Genomic DNA, 16142 nt, shown 5'->3' with positions numbered 1-16142 from the left:
TACAACATTTATCTATCGGAGGAAGAAGGCAGTCTAGAATTTGGTTTCCGTTACAGACAGTGTCTTACACTGCCACAGGTATGATAATTTTTATATATGTTCTATGCAAAAAGTCGGTCTTACGGTTTATTTTATCATTTTAAAGCATTACTTCTTGATGTATAGCCTATTGGAGCTGTTCCCCCAGTGTCCAGTGGGTGTTATCTGATTAATTGGTAAGTGATATAACTTTTTTCTCTATCATATCTGTTTATGTTCATACTAACGCGAAATTTGTATTACGGCTAGCACAAGACGATGCAAATTACAAGGAAACTTAGAAATGTTTCTATAGCCGCGGTTTCAACACTGTTCGGTCCCATCTCTTTACCAAGTAAGGTCATTCCGCATGAAAAAGCCAAAGGAAAACTCTGACGTCATTCTTTTTTTATTCGGGTATATAACGAGATGCGAGCGGCACGCCCTTATTAATAAGGAGATGCTTTAGGATGATGATGGTTTTCAGAGGACGGATTCTCTCGCCCTCAGTGCAGAAATTCATGCAACTGTTTGTATCTTTTCACCGGAATCACTTGACTTGTAGACAAACAGAAAGATATTTTTCTAATTTGATATATCTAATGAATTGAATAAAGTAGAAAAATAAAATCTTAAACACTAATAAAAAACGCGTCGGTCAATTTTAAGTACGCTTTTCTTAGGGACAGTCAAAGTGCATGTAGTCACAACGTGCAATCTGTGATTTGGCTATCCTTTAGACTTGGAAACAAGAAAACATAATCAAAAACAATATGATTATTATGAATAAATTTATGTTAAATGATTTGTACTTGGTTTTACAGGTCTACCATCACTCCTTCGCCTTTAAGCTCGCTTGATCTGAATCTTACGCAGAAATATTAAGGTAAAGTCCAAACGAGTAGCTAGAAGTAAGTTATAACTCACATATACTAGTTTATAATATATTGGTTGTAATAAATTTGTATCTATTTCAAGTTTATTAAGTTATATTGACCTCTTGGTGAGTATTAAAGTATCATAATCCTAACATTCCGACTACGCGCACCCTGGCCGTCCCTAAGCGACCCGTTTTAAGTAACTACCATAATTGGTTACCTAGATACCTCTACTTGAACCTATTTTCCACGTATTCTGGTTCATGCAACTTTGTTTTTAAAAATCCAAAATCGGCTTCATTTTTGGTTGTTCGGAGCGGGGGAGGGGGTGGGGTCATTGTACTACAAGTTAAAGATCGATGGTAAATAATTTAAATCTAATTTTTACGGCAAATAGCAAAATAGTGGCAAAAACCTAAACATCTGAACTTGAATTAGTTTCAGATAAGCGGCTCTGTCTGCTTTCTTATCACAATAAAACGAAAAAAAAAAGTATCGACACGCAGCTGAATAAGAGGCACATGAAGACATATTATATTTAAATAAATAATTTCTGGTTTTATTATTATAATCCAAATAGAGTTGATTGTATCATAGTAACATCTCCCAGCCACCGGAACAAAATGATATCGATGCAAATTACCTCAGGATCACAAGAAATACTTTTGGGAAACACAAAAAGAACATGATTATGAAGAGTGCGACATAGATTTAGCCACTCAAACATCTTTTTTTCTTATATTCTATCTAATAACTAAGTTTAGGTTCCCCCGTTTCTAAAGTAATCATAGGGGACCCTTATTTTCTATACTTCTTTATACAAATATATGTTCTTTTTTTTAAGGTTGCACTACGTTAAAGTGTGGGGTGATATATTATGACATAGAGAAAGTATATAAATATTTGACCAAATGAATATTACTTCCCACCTTTCGTAAGTTTAAAAGCCCGTGATGGGAAATTTTAAAATGTATTTTTATTATTTCTTTAAAAAAAATGCGCGATTTGTGCGCAAGGGGGATAGATCGGCGTTGATGACAGGGTCAGTCTCAAGAACAGTAGTAGTTACTGTCCATGTGAATAAATGCGAGAACTCTGCGATCCGAGTTTGACCGGTACAAATAAATTTATTGAGTGACAAACAATTTGAGTTTAAAGCTTGTAGAGTTTGAAGAGTAATCATATTACTCTGGACAATGTTGGGAGGTAATGTCACAACCAGTGTATGTAATAAAGGGCAATTTTGAGCAATAGCAATTGTTGCTGTATCTGATAAACAACCACATTTCTCGAGCCTCAAAGTATGGAGAGTGGGACAAAATTGAACAAGTTTTTCTACTTGGTGATCAGTTAGACTACAATGATGGATGGCCAAAGATCTTAGATGAATACGCGGTTCTTGTTGTATAGCTTTGGAAATAGATGTAAATGTGACGGGAGTACAATCATACAAGTGTAATTCTGACAGGCCTTGATTTAATTGGGATTTTAAAAAGAGTTCAAAGAATGTGGCATTTTCTTTCAAGACGTGGATTTGCTGTAAAGATAGAATTTCTAACCGCAATTGTGATAATCCTTCAAAAATGTCTTTGTGAATGATTTGATAGCTATAACCGTCCTTTTCTTTTCGCATGTGTAATGCTAAGCCCACGATCCAATCTTTGTAAGCATATTGTGGATTTGATAATTGGAGCGTAGTCGACAAATAAAACAATGATGTAATGTTGCTAACATAAGGCATGTACCATAACTGACGAAGAGCATGTGGTGACATAGTACGGCAAGTCAGACTTAATTCATATAGCATGGATTGATCAGAATAGTATTCGAGTATAATCAGTACTACATCCAGTGGCAAGCATACTTTGCGCATTTATCTAATCTAGTAACAATAAGAAAGAAAAAGTAAAAAATAGAAAAAAGAAGCTCGTAAAAGATAACCAGAAAAAAAAGGAAAAAGAGTATGGATTATATAATTCGATCGCTCTTATACGTAATGGAACTGTAAAGCGAGGGAAAAAAAGTTACAACTCCTATGGTTTTCATTTACCACGTTTTTATTGTGGTACTCTGGCGCTTTTTTTTTTTTCTTCTTTTTAGGGTCAAGTGCATTTTTTATTTTTATTTTTGTCTGCAGTGAAATATAAAGTAATCGAGCAAATAAGTGGAAATGCTACAGCGGAAAAACGCACTGCAGAACACACACTTTTTTTTTTTTTTTTTTTTTTTTTTTTTTTTGGGAAACTCTTTCCCAGTCAGAACACAACATGTCGTGTGCACCCCGATCGGTTTGGTTTCCTCGAAAAGGAAAGTATAAATCTACTTCTTTGCAAAAGAAGACATCTGTCAGTACATTGTTTGTGCCCCTGCTGTGTGTCATGATATGTTTATCAATTTATTTTTATATTTATATTTGTTAGTGCAATTTACATATGGCAACACAAACCGTGAGTTGAGTGATGGGGGGACAAGTCTTTTTTGTACCTTTCTGTTTCGCCCAATCTTTTTTTAAAAACCCTACTGCATGTCCGTGTAACTGATAACTGAGTTCTTTTATATATTTGTTTATTTTGTTAAATACACCGTATTTCTCTAATCCAGTTTTTGCATTCAATCTCAGAATAAGATAAAAGTACATGTGTTCTAAAAAGATATATCATGGGAAACGCAATCATCTGATAAAAACAGTTTGATGGATATGACAGCAATATTGACATTTGTCATATGAAGCACCATGTTTTAGTATGTTATTCTTTTAAAAAAACAGAGCTACTAACAATGGGTTGAACCAAACTGTTTATGGTAAACCATTTAGGGTCAAGCGCATGGCTTATGCTCCCTTACGCCCAGCCCCCACCCCCACCCCTCAAAAAAGCTTGTTGTTCGGATGGTCTAATTGTATGTCAAATCCGGCATGTCTTTTGACAGTCTAATAAGCACCTGCCTTTTTTCTTCTTTCATGAATTTTGTCATACATTACACTGCTTGAGGAGCATTGGCCAAGTCGGTTTATTTTTGGGTTAAAATGTCATTCGTTATACATTTCTTAATACATAGTAGATTGCCTTAATTTGTCTTTAGTGTCCCGTAATTATCTTTTTACGTGTTACAACCTAGCCGTGATATCCATGTGTCTAACTGTACAGCCATACTTTCTGACTGGAAATCAATTTTTTTTTCGGTATATGCACGCTGCTATTTCAAATGAATTCTCATTACAAACACATTAAATGGAATACTACTAATCTGCTGAAATCTATGTAATACATTGCCCGAGCCATTGTTATTCTTTTATCTACAATAAGCTTTGCCTGGGCTGGGGAAACAATGCTGTAATTTAAACAAGTGATCCTATTCTTTATTTTGATGCACAATGATGTAATAAATACAATTGTATATGATTTCAAGGTAACATTCATTAATATCTAAGTGACACGAAAGCCAAAAGATTGTTTGGCCAATCTTAACACATTCTTTTTCTTTCGGGCTTAAGCCATTTTATTGTTTGCTTCCCAGTTAGGGTGCAATGATTATCCTTTGATATCGCAATGTTTGGGGATACTGATTTAAACACGAGATTTCAATCTCTTTAACAGTTCCAGAACATCTATTTAAGTTTGGGTGACCAAAAAGGAACAAGAGGAATACGTCATCAGCCAAATTGCAGTCTGCACTGAATTCACCCGCATTTTTATTTTTTCTGACTCTCCCCCCTTCCAGCATTATTCTTTGAACCCCTAGTTATAGGCATTATACCGTTTTATATCCAATGAGTACCACTGGAGCTTTTTCGTTAACACAAAAGGTAAAATTTCTAATCTCGTTTCCCAAATTCTTCAAAATAAACTGACCAATTGCACATAACCCCCCAAAAAAAGCTTGCTACGGTAACTGGCGAAGCAACTCGACTTTTTCAACATTGTAATATTACGTCACGCGCAGGATTGACTCCATCTCCACTTTTAAAAAACTATGACCAATGGATACGATTAAACAAAAGTACCGTAAGTTGCATTTTTTAGACGGTAGCTCGTACTTTGTTGCATATGCTTTTATATTGACTCGATACCTAGTTACCATCTTCAATATTAGAATCTAATCTCGGTCAGTTAAATAGAGCAGTCAATAATGCAACACGTTTGCTTAATACAAATCCTAGTCTTGCTTCCAGTATTGGACGACATGCACCACGACCTTTGCAACACCGTACTTTATTTAATAATCAAGGTGGAGCAGCCAATAGAATTATTAATTATCGTCGCCTCAGTAAATTGGAACAGGAAGCTAACGCATCACCTACCGATGTTTTGAAGCAAGCAACACTTTACAAGGTACGCGTTTAACAAAGGAAGAGAGAGAGAGACAGAGAGGTTTTTAATCTATATCGTTATTATAGGAATGGCTGCGAGCAAATAACCCACAAGCAGTAATTACAAGATTTGAACGTGGCAACTTTACACATAACGAAGAATGCTGGCAGTACTATATTGCCGCTTTAGCACAAACCGGTAAATCCGAAGCAGTATTACCACGCATCTTACAAAAATTGGAATCATCGAGTGGAGCAGGCATAGCAGGAGGAGCAACGGGAGAAAATGTGATTTCAAAAGAGATGCTTCAACAAGTGATTGCTAGTCGTCAGGGAGGTCGCACAGTAAAAATGGCAGAGACATCAGCATCAGCATCAGGGACCGGTAATAAATCCAACCCTATCTACGTTGTTGTGGAAGAAGCGCGAAAATACATGTTCTGGAAAGCATTAAGATGGTTTGGTGTGACCGTCACTTATGCTTTTTGTATTCTCACCATTCTTTCTTTGGCTTTGGAGAACTCGGGATTGTTAAAGACAGCAAACTCACAGCAAGAGTATGAACCTGTTACTCAAACCACAGTAACATTTGAAGATGTACAAGGTGTCGATGAAGCTAAACAGGAATTAGAAGAAATTGTAGAGTTTTTGAAAAATCCTCATCGATTTACAGAATTGGGTGGTAAATTACCAAAGGGTGTGTTATTAACAGGTCCACCTGGAACAGGTAAAACCATGTTGGCAAGAGCTGTAGCAGGTGAAGCCAATGTACCCTTCTTTTTCATGAGTGGTAGTGAATTTGATGAGATGTACGTGGGCGTTGGTGCCAGAAGAGTACGTGAGTTGTTTGCTGCTGCTCGTGCCAAGGCTCCCAGTATCGTCTTCATTGATGAAATTGATGCCATTGGTTCCAAGAGAAACCCCAAAGATCAATCTTACATGAAACAAACCTTGAATCAATTGCTAGTGGATCTGGATGGTTTCTCTCAAACTGAAGGTGTGATTTTCATTGCTGCTACCAATTTCCCCGAGCTATTAGACAAGGCCTTGGTGAGACCCGGTCGATTTGATCGTTTAGTCAATGTGCCTTTACCAGATGTACGTGGTCGTATTGAAATTCTTAAACACCACATGAAAAAGATTCATATCGCTAGTGAAGTCGATGTCAGCGTCGTAGCTCGTGGTACACCAGGTTTTAGTGGTGCTGACTTAGCCAATTTGGTCAACCAAGCTGCTATCCAAGCCAGTCGTGAGAACTGTAAACAAGTGAACTTACGTCATTTAGAATACTCCAAGGATAAGATTATCATGGGTGCTGAACGTAAATCAGCAGTTGCAACCGATGAGAGCAAAAGATTAACTGCATACCATGAAGGTGGCCATGCTCTTGTTGCTTATTATACACCGGGTGCTATGCCATTGCATAAAGCAACAATTATGCCCAGAGGTTCTGCATTGGGTATGACTGTGCAATTACCCGAAATTGATAGGGTAAACTAATAATGGCTTAGTATAAACGAAAATATGTTACTAACATAAATCTTGTATAGGATTCGTTCACCAAGAAGGAATTCATTGCGCAAATCGATGTGTGTATGGGCGGCAGAGTGGCTGAAGAGTTAATTTTTGGACAAGAGAATGTGACAAGTGGAGCTAGTAGTGATATTATGAAGGCTACAGATGTAGCTAAACGTATGGTCAGATATTACGGCATGAGCGAAAAGGTGGGACCTGTCAATCATGACGATGAAGACATGCAATTATTAAGTGCACATACAAAGGAGCTGATTGAAAGTGAAATTTTGAATCTCATTGAAACCAGTGAAAAAAGAGCCAAAAAGATTTTGATAGATCATCGCGAGGAGTTAGATAATTTAGCAAATGCATTAATCGAATATGAAACTCTCGATTATCAAGAAATTATAGATTCATTGGCCGGTAAACCCATTTCAAGGTCATAATTTTTTTTTTTTTTCGATTATTATTATTTTTTGCCCTGATTAAAAAAATAAATAATTTTCCCTCTCTCTTTTTCTGCTTTGTCTGTTTGTTTTTTTTTCTCTAAATATTACTGTTGGCAAATATGGATGTCTCTAAGCTCTGCTCTAGTCCACCTACTGATGTTGCTGTATCTACGCCAAAGTATATTCAATAGACTTGTTCTGTTTTGTCTGTCGTTTAACATTCTCGTTCATTTCAGACCTGATCGAGGAAAAACACCTGCTAGTCTAGATTTCATCTTGTCTTCCCATGAGGAACCTACACGAACATTAACAGTTGACCTGGTAACCTTTCTTTTTAAAATTAAAAATCAAAAAAAAAAAATCAGAAAAAAAAAATCACGGTAATAAACTTTTTTAAAGATTGTAGATGAATGTTCAAAGATATGTCAAGGCATTTGGCAATTGCAGTCGTACCACAAGTCAGTTTCGGTAAAAACGAGAGAAAACATGATTGACGACCTTTCGACGAATGCAAATCAACTTTACAATATAATTCGGTCTCCTGGGACAAGTAAAAACAAGAGAAGAGCCTCCAGCCCTTTAAAAAAATACGACGACGATGAGGATGAGGAAGAAGAAGAAGATTACGACGACGATGACGGAGAAGAAGGGACACATGAAAGCATAATAAATCCCTCGTTCAAATTCAAAGTACAGCATAAAATGAGCCCCAAAACAAAATAGAAAATTAGCTAAATTATTATTATTATCACTTAGAATCATGCAGAATACGAATTGATTAGACAAGCAAGGAACTTACAGGATGCTAAAGAAAGCCCTAAATATCGTAGACGAAACGTGAGTTGCAGGATAACTCTAAAAAATAAAAGGGGAGGGGGGAGGTTGGGTATTGATCATGTTTCATAGAGACGTAGTATGGTTGGGCAGAAATGTCATTCTTGCAGTACAACAGAGGTATATCTTCCTAATGTGATTAAATCAATATTAAATTGCTGTAATAGACACCCGAATGGAGAAAAGGTCCTGATGGCGCAAGAACATTGTGTAATGCATGTGGGCTCCGTAAGTATATCAACCCTAGGGAAAAAGGGAAAATTCATTTATTGACATATTCATTTTTATTCTAGATTATTCCAAGTTATTGCGCAAAGGTTCGATCGGTGTCCAAACACAAAACTATTTATTGACGGGTGGCATTAAACCACAAACACCGTCAATAGTATCAGCCTCTGCCATTAGCGATAACAGTAAAAATATGCAATCTTCTGCAATGTCCAATTTCCCATTTGTCTTGATGGACCCCAAATATGGTCTAGGAAGATCCATACAACAAACACCACCAAATTATACCCCATCTTCTGCCACTGATATCACTTCCCCTCTGACTCAACCTCCCCCACCGAACCAGTCATCACATCATTACACCTTAAGCCCACTCCGTATACACCAATGGAAACAGTAATAACATATGTACTCTCTTATTATAATATAACATTTTTGCCCCGCCCTTCCTTTCTCCCCTATTTATTCTAAATACACTTTTATAATTGGTTATTAGAAATCCAAGTATTTCCTTTATCAAAAATTAACTCGTCACACCCGGAACTCACTACATTGCATTGTACTAGTATATCGAATGTTAGTAATACTATAATCACCAGAGGAATTAAAATAGATTAAAGGCTAATAACCCCTCAGTCAATTTAACCTTCTTTTTAGAGTAACAACTAAATTACTACGTTACAGAAAAACCCCCAAACTCGTCCCACGTTGTGCAACATCATCTTGATCGAAACAAAAGTTAGATGGCCTTACCTATATGCAACTTTGAATTCGCGATCGGATGAAAATCCGAAATACGTGTGTGATTCTCAGTAACCATGGGGATCAAAAAAAAAAGTGTATTTTTATCGGAGAACAAAAATGAAAAACAGTTACACTCCATTTTGTTGATCCCCTGTGTCCTTCCGTGACCAATCACGAAATCTTTTGCAGGAACAGAATGTCGTCCAATCACCATCGTGGTAATCTAGCAGTAGAATCCATTGATCTGTGTTTATTTTATTTTTTTCTCATAAAGTCAATTACTATATTCCCAGTTGATATCATTAAAAACATGCCAGACTTTAGCTTTTATGAATAATAATGTGACAGGGACCCTACATACATCACAGTTACAATATCTTGAAAAGTAGTCATTAGTATGACCTTGCTGGTAAAAAACCTCTTATCTGTTTTTTTGGTTTGTTGCACAAGAATACAATGCCTAATAACACCATAACTGATATAACAAGAATATATAGACACCCTCTCTTCAATAACAAAAAAAAATCAAACACATAGTTGAAAAGCATATCTAAAAATTTAGTCAGGATCCGCAATTCATGTTGGTTTACAGTTCTTTCTCTTATCAAACCAAAGATTTATGGGTTTTTCTCTTTTCGCTGACTTTTTGCCTGATAAAAAGATGAAGGGAATGCACATATACAAGCCTCCGCGTAGCCATTCCCGGGTAATACTCTTCTAGAGTGGCTAATGTGTCTCTTTTCTTTTAATTTTAATAAAATGTGTGCTTTTAAACTGTTTAAACTGTCTTTTATTTTCCTGTCTTTCATGTCCATAAAAAAAACAAAGAGCTGGGAAAATCCTCTGATTGAGATTGTTAATCAAATGGTTCTACAATCAGGAAAAGAATCAGCATTTACCTGTTCAAAAACTGGTTTAGAGACAGAGTTTAAAGAATTTGTGAATGCTTGCATTGAAGGCACCCACTCACATGTCACTCATAGTACGCATGCCAATGCTGTAGAAATCTAATTTGGTCCATTAGATTTACAAGAGTTTAGAATTGCTACCATTTTGGAATTTATGGAATATATATTTAATAATTGTATTTCTCGCGTCTTGGATGCTACTCTTCCAACATATCAGAGTTTAGTGTATCATGAAAGACTCGAAAGCCATGAACTCTCAACACATGAGTCCTTAAGTTTGGTCTCTTGAAATGTTCTGTATCGGAACGTTATTCGTTTGACGAAGTTGCACTACGCTAGAATTTGTTTCAACAGATGAACTATCCATTACAAGCCTATCATGGTATATCACTCAGTGACACATACGTTGCCGGAACACTGTTGATATTAGAGAAATTGATCATGATCCTAGTGAAATGAATTAGCTGAAAAATGGTCCTGATAAGTTTTCCTCGACTACAACTCTTTAAAGTAGTGTTTGTTTATGTGTACGATACAGTTATCTTTTTTTGTGGCGAGCACTGCAGGGTTGTATGTGTTTGTTTTATATAATATTAAAAAAAAAAAGAGCTAAGCCCTTGTTGTAAAAGTCAAATATGTGTGTGTTTGTTGTTCTCTCCTCTTTGGTAGTAAAAAAACTACTTCCCCAATAATAGGCGCTTCCGGTCATATGTGATTTATTTCCGCCCGCCCGCATCTTGGTAGCGTCTGATCGAAAATTCACACTGTTTAAAGTTGTACCATGTTTTTAACCAAGGTACAAAAAGGGTACATTTTTTACCCGGAAATGTAGACCAAATTATGCAAATGAAAAATTGTATCGGTAGATAAAAAATAAATGAAACCTTTTTTTTTTTTTTTTTTGTATGTCGTGTTCCCTTCCTGTGTTTCTCCATATTAATAAAAAAAAAACGTATAGCCGGAAACGTGTATTTTCAAAAAAGAAGGGTACATGGGAAAAATATTTTTTATGAAGCGCTGATCTGGGAGATTAATATACTAAAAATATCTTGACACTAAATATGAAACCGTGTTAGAACACACGATGGTAACATGGCGATTTTATTTATTACATAAAAAACCGCATTTTACTCCACCGTCATGACTGAAAGCATTTATTGTGGAAGCTTAAAATGACATCAGACCTAGGAAACACAGGATGACCATAATTTCCTATAATTATGAAAACTTTGTGATACAAATTCTAACTATCTTCCAAATATGATTTGTTTTTCTTGAAACGCAAAGAATAGCACCATATATACAAAAGATGAAGAAGACTTTAATTCGGAAAACTCTGTTTCTACATTATAATAGCACATATACAGTACACTATAAAACAATCATTTTAAGAAAAAATTTAAAGTTTTATTAGAGAAGCTATGACAGGATACCTCCGTTACTTCTTGAAAAAAAAACGCACGTAAAAAAACAAACATTGACTTTATTTAGGGCATACAGCTGGAGGAGAGTTTTTGTTATACAAAACATGGAAGTAAGATGTCTTGATAGGTTTACAACTAGCCCCATAAGTAACGAGAAAGTAGTAATCACCCGTTTTTTGATAACTGCCTAAATCAATATTAAACCAAGGCGAAACAATACCAGTTGCAGCAACATTCTTGACCAAGGTATTGATAAACTTGTCCGTCTTGTATTCGTAAAGATCAATCTTTATTGTTGAAGGTTTAGCAGGTGCAGAAGCCCCAAAATCATACGAGACCTCCTGGCATTGTCCCGCCGTGGTCGTAAAGTAAGTGGTAGGAGATGTGACATGGAAACCTTCACATCCGTCTTTTACAGCCGGTGCAGCAGAGGCAAAAGATACGAGAAGAGTAAAAAGCAAAGCAGCTTGGAGAAGAATGAAAGAAACCATGATTGCTTGAAATTATATTAAACAATGGGATGCAATTTACTCTTGTATTTATACAGTTTTTAGCCTGTTGGAATAAATGCGAACATTTTATTTAGGACGCTAAAAAATGTATATGAGTACGCTTGTTGCTAATTTTAAACACAAAACATGATTTTTTAAAAAAAAATGCTTATAAATAACATAAAAGCCACAATCGACAAAGATATTAGCTCCACCATACCTGGCTACAATTACAGCTACACAATTTTGAAAGTTATGTATAATTCAAAGATGTTCAAACTGATTCTACGCCAACCCACTTTTAAGGTACATCTGCAATTGACCAAACACATTATCAAATACAACTACTTTCTCTTTCATATCTTAAACGAACCTCAGCCACGTTTTACTTGTAGTTTCATTTTTCAAAGTTTAAATCAGAAGATATCATGCATGCTAGATAAAATTCTCACCAAAAATATTTTTGCATAATTACACAAATGCAGAAAAAAAAAATCTATTAAAAGAGTCTGTGCATAATAATGTATAGGTAAAGAATGCTGTCATACATATGGCTCATGGTTACCAACTTACGGGTTCAGATACAATGTATTAACGGTATCCGATTGGTTAATATATGATTATCCTTTCCTACTAATATGCGTAATTGTTAAATTGGAGGTGTAGTAGTAACATTAAAATCGTGGTGTTTTATCATATAGTATAGGTTTTTGAAAACAATTGTTGATTTTTGACAGGCTTAAAATCAAATAAGGGTCATGCACTTTGAAAGTGCTTAAAATAGAGTACATTCTCATTTCAGTAATAGAAAGAAATTATTTAAAAAAAAAAGAAATACGTTCGTTTCTGCATGTGACAATAGTATTTCTGAAACTACTATATCCTCTTAATAATAAAACTTTCTTTGGCCAAATAATAGCTCCATTGGTATTGTTGCATGAATTCTCTGCTTACAATGACGATACAATGTTGATCCACCATATGCTCTCATCACATCGATCAAGTTGTAAAGACTCTATAATTAGTGTTTATCCCAAATCAGTACCAATAATGTGATATAAAACAAAGTCACCCACTAAAAATAATACGATATGCATATTAACTTCATGAAGTCAGTATTTTTTTCACATTGTTACACTGTCCTGTTTATTATTTGGCCTTGGGTTCAGTTTACTCATTTTTCCAGTTTTTGAGCTATTTAGATATTAAAAGTGGCCCTATATTTTACATAAAATATTTTATTCGGTTTGTATATAGCTTTAGACTGATTCGGTAGCTATATGTATACATGACTACTACGAATGAGTAACTACGCAATTCCATTTTAAGACACCTACGTCTGATTCTTTATATATTACATAATCCGTCCATTTGACTGTTTGTCTTGCACTATTGTAAGAACGAGACGGATTAGAATGGCTAAGGTATATAATAAACTCATAAGTTGTGCTATCCTATTCTTGTTAAGGTAGAAACTGGATAGTATTAATATTTTTTATTTTATTTTTATTTATTCTTTTGGTTCAAAATTTAACATTTACAGATGGTTCCTGAATTACACTCTTACTATTACTTTCAGCATTAAAAAGTAATAAGCAGCACTCAATACACCAATACAAAGTATATGAATCTACGTGATGCGATAGATCATTTCTCTTCTTTACAAAAGCTGGCCCAAATTATTTCCATCCTGTACAAATAAGCATATGTTAAAAGTGTGTACGGGATTACCTTATTGGGGGAAGGACAACACATATTTTGGGTGCCTGACTTTAATTATACCAACTATATAAAATAGTCGGCTGATAAGCCGGGTAAGACAACTCATATCTGTTTATCGTAAAAAAGGGTAAGAGAGTCGTGAGAAATTGTTATCACGGTGTTTTAATTCCTCCAGTATAAAAGAAGTGTGCCTTCTGCATCCAAGAGTGTGGGTTTCCCTCCCCTCCCCATCCCCCCTTTTTTTAACCTATGACTACCACTGCTATTACAGCTGAAGAACGCAGCGAATTATTTGTTGCTGCTGCCAAAGGTATTTTGTGACATGAAAGAAATTTTAGGGCTACATATTTATGTTGAAAATAGCTAAGGAAACTTCATACTCTCCCTACTCAAAGTTCAGAGTAGGTGCTGCTCTTTTGGCCGAGGATGGTACAATTTTTAAAGGTAAGTGTCTGTTAAAAATTAATAGGTGGTAAAATATAACTAAGAGTAATTAGGTTGCAATGTGGAAAATGCTTCATACGGTAAGTACATGGCCATGATGGCTAAAAAAAAAGAGAGAGAGAAAACAAAAAACTGACTATTTTAATAGGAGCTGCTATTTGTGCCGAAAGAACTGCTTTTGTAAAAGCTGTGGTAAGAAAAGCAGAAATTCATGAAACAAACAAAAAAAAAAAAAAAAATAACGCAGAAAAAAAAAATAGAGCGAGGGACAATCTAAATTTCGCGCACTGGCTGTTACCTCAGACCAAACCGAATTTATTTCCCCTTGTGGTATTTGCAGGTAAAAAAGAAAAACAAGGTTGGATTGGAATTCGACTAATGATGTAAAAATATAGACAATTTATTTCTGAATTTGTTAAAAGAGATATGCCTGTTTATTTTGTAAATACGTTAGGAGAACACCAAGAATACACATTTGAACAAGTTTTGCCATTTGCATTTGGTGTGGTTGAATCCGAAAAATATTTAATTTAAAATTATTTCATCATGCCTGATGCACCTGCTGTTACAAATCTTGCTAATAAACTAGTCAAAATATTTCTTCGTTGATCTCCATCCAATTTTTGAAATGCCGTGTACACGGATACACCTTAATATTCAGCGTTAGACTTAAAAGAAAATTAACCCAATAAATGTATTATTTACCTTTGTGATCTCTCACTTGACCTAATGTTTTTCCTGCTAGTGCGCCCTAATGATATAATTTTATCGTTACCTAGTGTTATTTCATCATGCTATTCAACACTTACAATGGCTGCTCCAGGAACATTTCCAATAATAAATCCTAGTACAGCTCCAGCTCCAGCACCTATAATTCTCCAAATGTGTGTAGGGTGCTCCACTATATGCATGAAAAACAATTAAAACAGGCTTATTTTTTTTTTACCATCACTTATATTTAACAATACCATCGGGTTTTAGCAGTTCTTCAAAAATATCACCAAAAAGATGATTGGCTTGTGAAGTCGAAGCTTTGGGTCTAGCAGCATTAAATGGGGCAAAACCCTCTTGCTTGCTTCGAGACTTGTCGTAGGCCTCTCGGCGTGAGCGGTCACCCAGGATATAATAAGCATCAGCAACAAGTTGGAACTTTCGTGTGGCTTCTTCTCGATCTTGTTGGCTGGCGGTAGTAGGAAGTCGATCGGGATGATTGACCAAAGCTTGTCTCTTGTAAGCTAATTTTAGAATTAGCTTGGCATTAAACCTCTACCCCATTCTACAGTTTTTACCTTCACGAATTTCGTCGTGTGTACTTGTTACTGGTACTTGGAGTATAGCGTAATAATCTGGAATGCTGGCCATGTTAAATAAAGTGAAGAATAAATAAATAAAAAAAAAAGAAAAAAAAAGAGACGTTGCTTTATTTAAATGGCACGCAACAATGATGTAAGTGATGCAGATCATAAAAGGGTTTGTGACACATACCGGTCCGAAATGCAAAAAAAAAAAAAAAAAAAAAAAAAAAAACAGGAAAAAAGGAATAGGTTTTGGCCAACCAACTCAATGGTAAATACTATTGAGTTGTATGTAGCCGATTCCATAATCTTTTGAATGGTTAAAGTCCAAGTGCAGAAATAGCTGACAAAGATCCATTGTGATAAAATAGTCACAATCCGTATTCTGTTTATTGTTAGGTCTTAGCACAGTTTATATGTTATTGTTGGGCAACGCATACGGACTCACCATATGGATCAACCCTCGACAGCCATTTCTATTAACACTACACGTGATTATTCATATTTTTTATGTATCCTTGTCGCTTTATCTGTCACTTTAAAATCAATGCGGTTGTGTCATTGAACGTTTGCTTTCGACGACTCGACCTCTAACTATATCCTTCCTACCTAAAATCACAACAGGAAAGCCTTGCAAAAAAATAATAAGTTCGATTTAAACTGTGTATTGTCTCATCTTTCTGTATTTGGTGCTGTTATCCCATAACATTACTACCTGGCACGACTACTTTGGCAGCCTATTTAGGGGTTCTTTTATTTTAGGAAAGGCTGCTTAATCTACGAATAGCACAATGAGGTACTACAAATCATCAAGATAAACTATTTAGACGGAGACAGCCCTAGAGAGCAATACAACTTTGTTTTGTAGATTGCTACAGATTAA

At 35.4% G+C, this 16142-nt stretch overlaps 6 protein-coding genes across 6 annotated transcripts; 3 read left to right on the top strand and 3 right to left on the bottom strand.

Annotated features, from left to right (window-relative positions):
• Window positions 1-1796: 1796 nt before the first annotated feature.
• Window positions 1797-2910, bottom strand: EV154DRAFT_489481 (uncharacterized protein). Its single transcript, XM_051599303.1, has one exon. The coding sequence runs from the start codon at window positions 2767-2769 to the stop codon at window positions 1876-1878; it is 894 nt and encodes a 297-aa protein (XP_051463672.1). The 5' UTR covers window positions 2770-2910; the 3' UTR covers window positions 1797-1875.
• A 1689-nt stretch (window positions 2911-4599) lies between these two features.
• EV154DRAFT_489480 (peptidase family M41-domain-containing protein) lies at window positions 4600-7240 on the top strand. Its single transcript, XM_051599302.1, has 5 exons — window positions 4600-4701; window positions 4775-4900; window positions 4970-5227; window positions 5293-6696; window positions 6756-7240. The coding sequence occupies exons 1-5, from the start codon at window positions 4666-4668 to the stop codon at window positions 7164-7166; spliced, it is 2235 nt and encodes a 744-aa protein (XP_051463671.1). The 5' UTR covers window positions 4600-4665; the 3' UTR covers window positions 7167-7240.
• Window positions 7241-8790, top strand: EV154DRAFT_489479 (uncharacterized protein). The gene is made up of 6 exons (XM_051599301.1): window positions 7241-7490; window positions 7569-7859; window positions 7926-8006; window positions 8076-8123; window positions 8171-8231; window positions 8297-8790. Exons 1-6 carry the CDS (start codon window positions 7293-7295, stop codon window positions 8629-8631), a joined length of 1014 nt encoding a protein of 337 aa, XP_051463670.1. The 5' UTR covers window positions 7241-7292; the 3' UTR covers window positions 8632-8790.
• A 2361-nt stretch (window positions 8791-11151) lies between these two features.
• EV154DRAFT_2440 (uncharacterized protein) lies at window positions 11152-12240 on the bottom strand. The gene is made up of 2 exons (XM_051594568.1): window positions 12019-12240; window positions 11152-11926 (listed from the first exon to the last, which is right to left on the bottom strand). Exon 2 carries the CDS (start codon window positions 11796-11798, stop codon window positions 11367-11369), a length of 432 nt encoding a protein of 143 aa, XP_051463669.1. The 5' UTR covers window positions 11799-11926; window positions 12019-12240; the 3' UTR covers window positions 11152-11366.
• Window positions 12241-13769: 1529 nt separating this feature from the next.
• On the top strand, window positions 13770-14498 carry EV154DRAFT_557579 (cytidine deaminase; the record flags this gene model as incomplete). The annotated part of the gene is made up of 6 exons (XM_051605440.1): window positions 13770-13830; window positions 13884-13964; window positions 14018-14044; window positions 14113-14156; window positions 14225-14304; window positions 14360-14498. The coding sequence occupies 6 exons, from the start codon at window positions 13770-13772 to the stop codon at window positions 14496-14498; spliced, it is 432 nt and encodes a 143-aa protein (XP_051463668.1).
• EV154DRAFT_489456 (DnaJ domain-containing protein) lies at window positions 14068-15342 on the bottom strand. Its single transcript, XM_051599300.1, has 5 exons — window positions 15254-15342; window positions 14933-15199; window positions 14774-14865; window positions 14670-14715; window positions 14068-14613 (listed from the first exon to the last, which is right to left on the bottom strand). Exons 1-5 carry the CDS (start codon window positions 15324-15326, stop codon window positions 14501-14503), a joined length of 591 nt encoding a protein of 196 aa, XP_051463667.1. The 5' UTR covers window positions 15327-15342; the 3' UTR covers window positions 14068-14500.
• Between the last annotated feature and the right edge of the window lie 800 nt (window positions 15343-16142).

Source organism: Mucor mucedo (assembly GCF_025094135.1).
Source record: "Mucor mucedo strain NRRL 3635 chromosome Unknown EV154scaffold_1, whole genome shotgun sequence".
Lineage (NCBI taxonomy): Eukaryota > Fungi > Mucoromycota > Mucoromycetes > Mucorales > Mucoraceae > Mucor > Mucor mucedo.
Note: the sequence above shows the minus strand (reverse complement) of the source record. Positions and strands in the feature narration are given on the sequence as shown.

Bases quoted from the DNA above. Each gene is read 5' to 3' on its own strand.
- EV154DRAFT_489481 (XM_051599303.1), bottom strand. From the start codon at position 2,769: ATGCGCAAAGTATGCTTGCCACTGGATGTAGTACTGATTATACTCGAA.
- EV154DRAFT_489480 (XM_051599302.1), top strand. From the start codon at position 4,666: ATGAGTACCACTGGAGCTTTTTCGTTAACACAAAAG. The intron at 4,901-4,969 runs GTAAGTTGCATT...CTCGATACCTAG, and splicing joins TACGATTAAACAAAAGTACC to TTACCATCTTCAATATTAGA. The intron at 6,697-6,755 runs GTAAACTAATAA...AATCTTGTATAG, and splicing joins AATTACCCGAAATTGATAGG to GATTCGTTCACCAAGAAGGA.
- EV154DRAFT_489479 (XM_051599301.1), top strand. From the start codon at position 7,293: ATGTCTCTAAGCTCTGCTCTAGTCCACCTACTGATGTTGCTGTATCTA. The intron at 7,860-7,925 runs GTACAGCATAAA...ATTATCACTTAG, and splicing joins ATCCCTCGTTCAAATTCAAA to AATCATGCAGAATACGAATT. The intron at 8,232-8,296 runs GTAAGTATATCA...TTTTTATTCTAG, and splicing joins GTGTAATGCATGTGGGCTCC to ATTATTCCAAGTTATTGCGC.
- EV154DRAFT_2440 (XM_051594568.1), bottom strand. From the start codon at position 11,798: ATGGTTTCTTTCATTCTTCTCCAAGCTGCTTTGCTTTTTACTCTTCTC.
- EV154DRAFT_489456 (XM_051599300.1), bottom strand. From the start codon at position 15,326: ATGGCCAGCATTCCAGATTATTACGCTATACTCCAAGTACCAGTAACA. The intron at 15,200-15,253 runs GTAAAAACTGTA...TTCTAAAATTAG, and splicing joins ACACGACGAAATTCGTGAAG to CTTACAAGAGACAAGCTTTG. The intron at 14,866-14,932 runs GTATTGTTAAAT...TCATGCATATAG, and splicing joins AGAACTGCTAAAACCCGATG to TGGAGCACCCTACACACATT.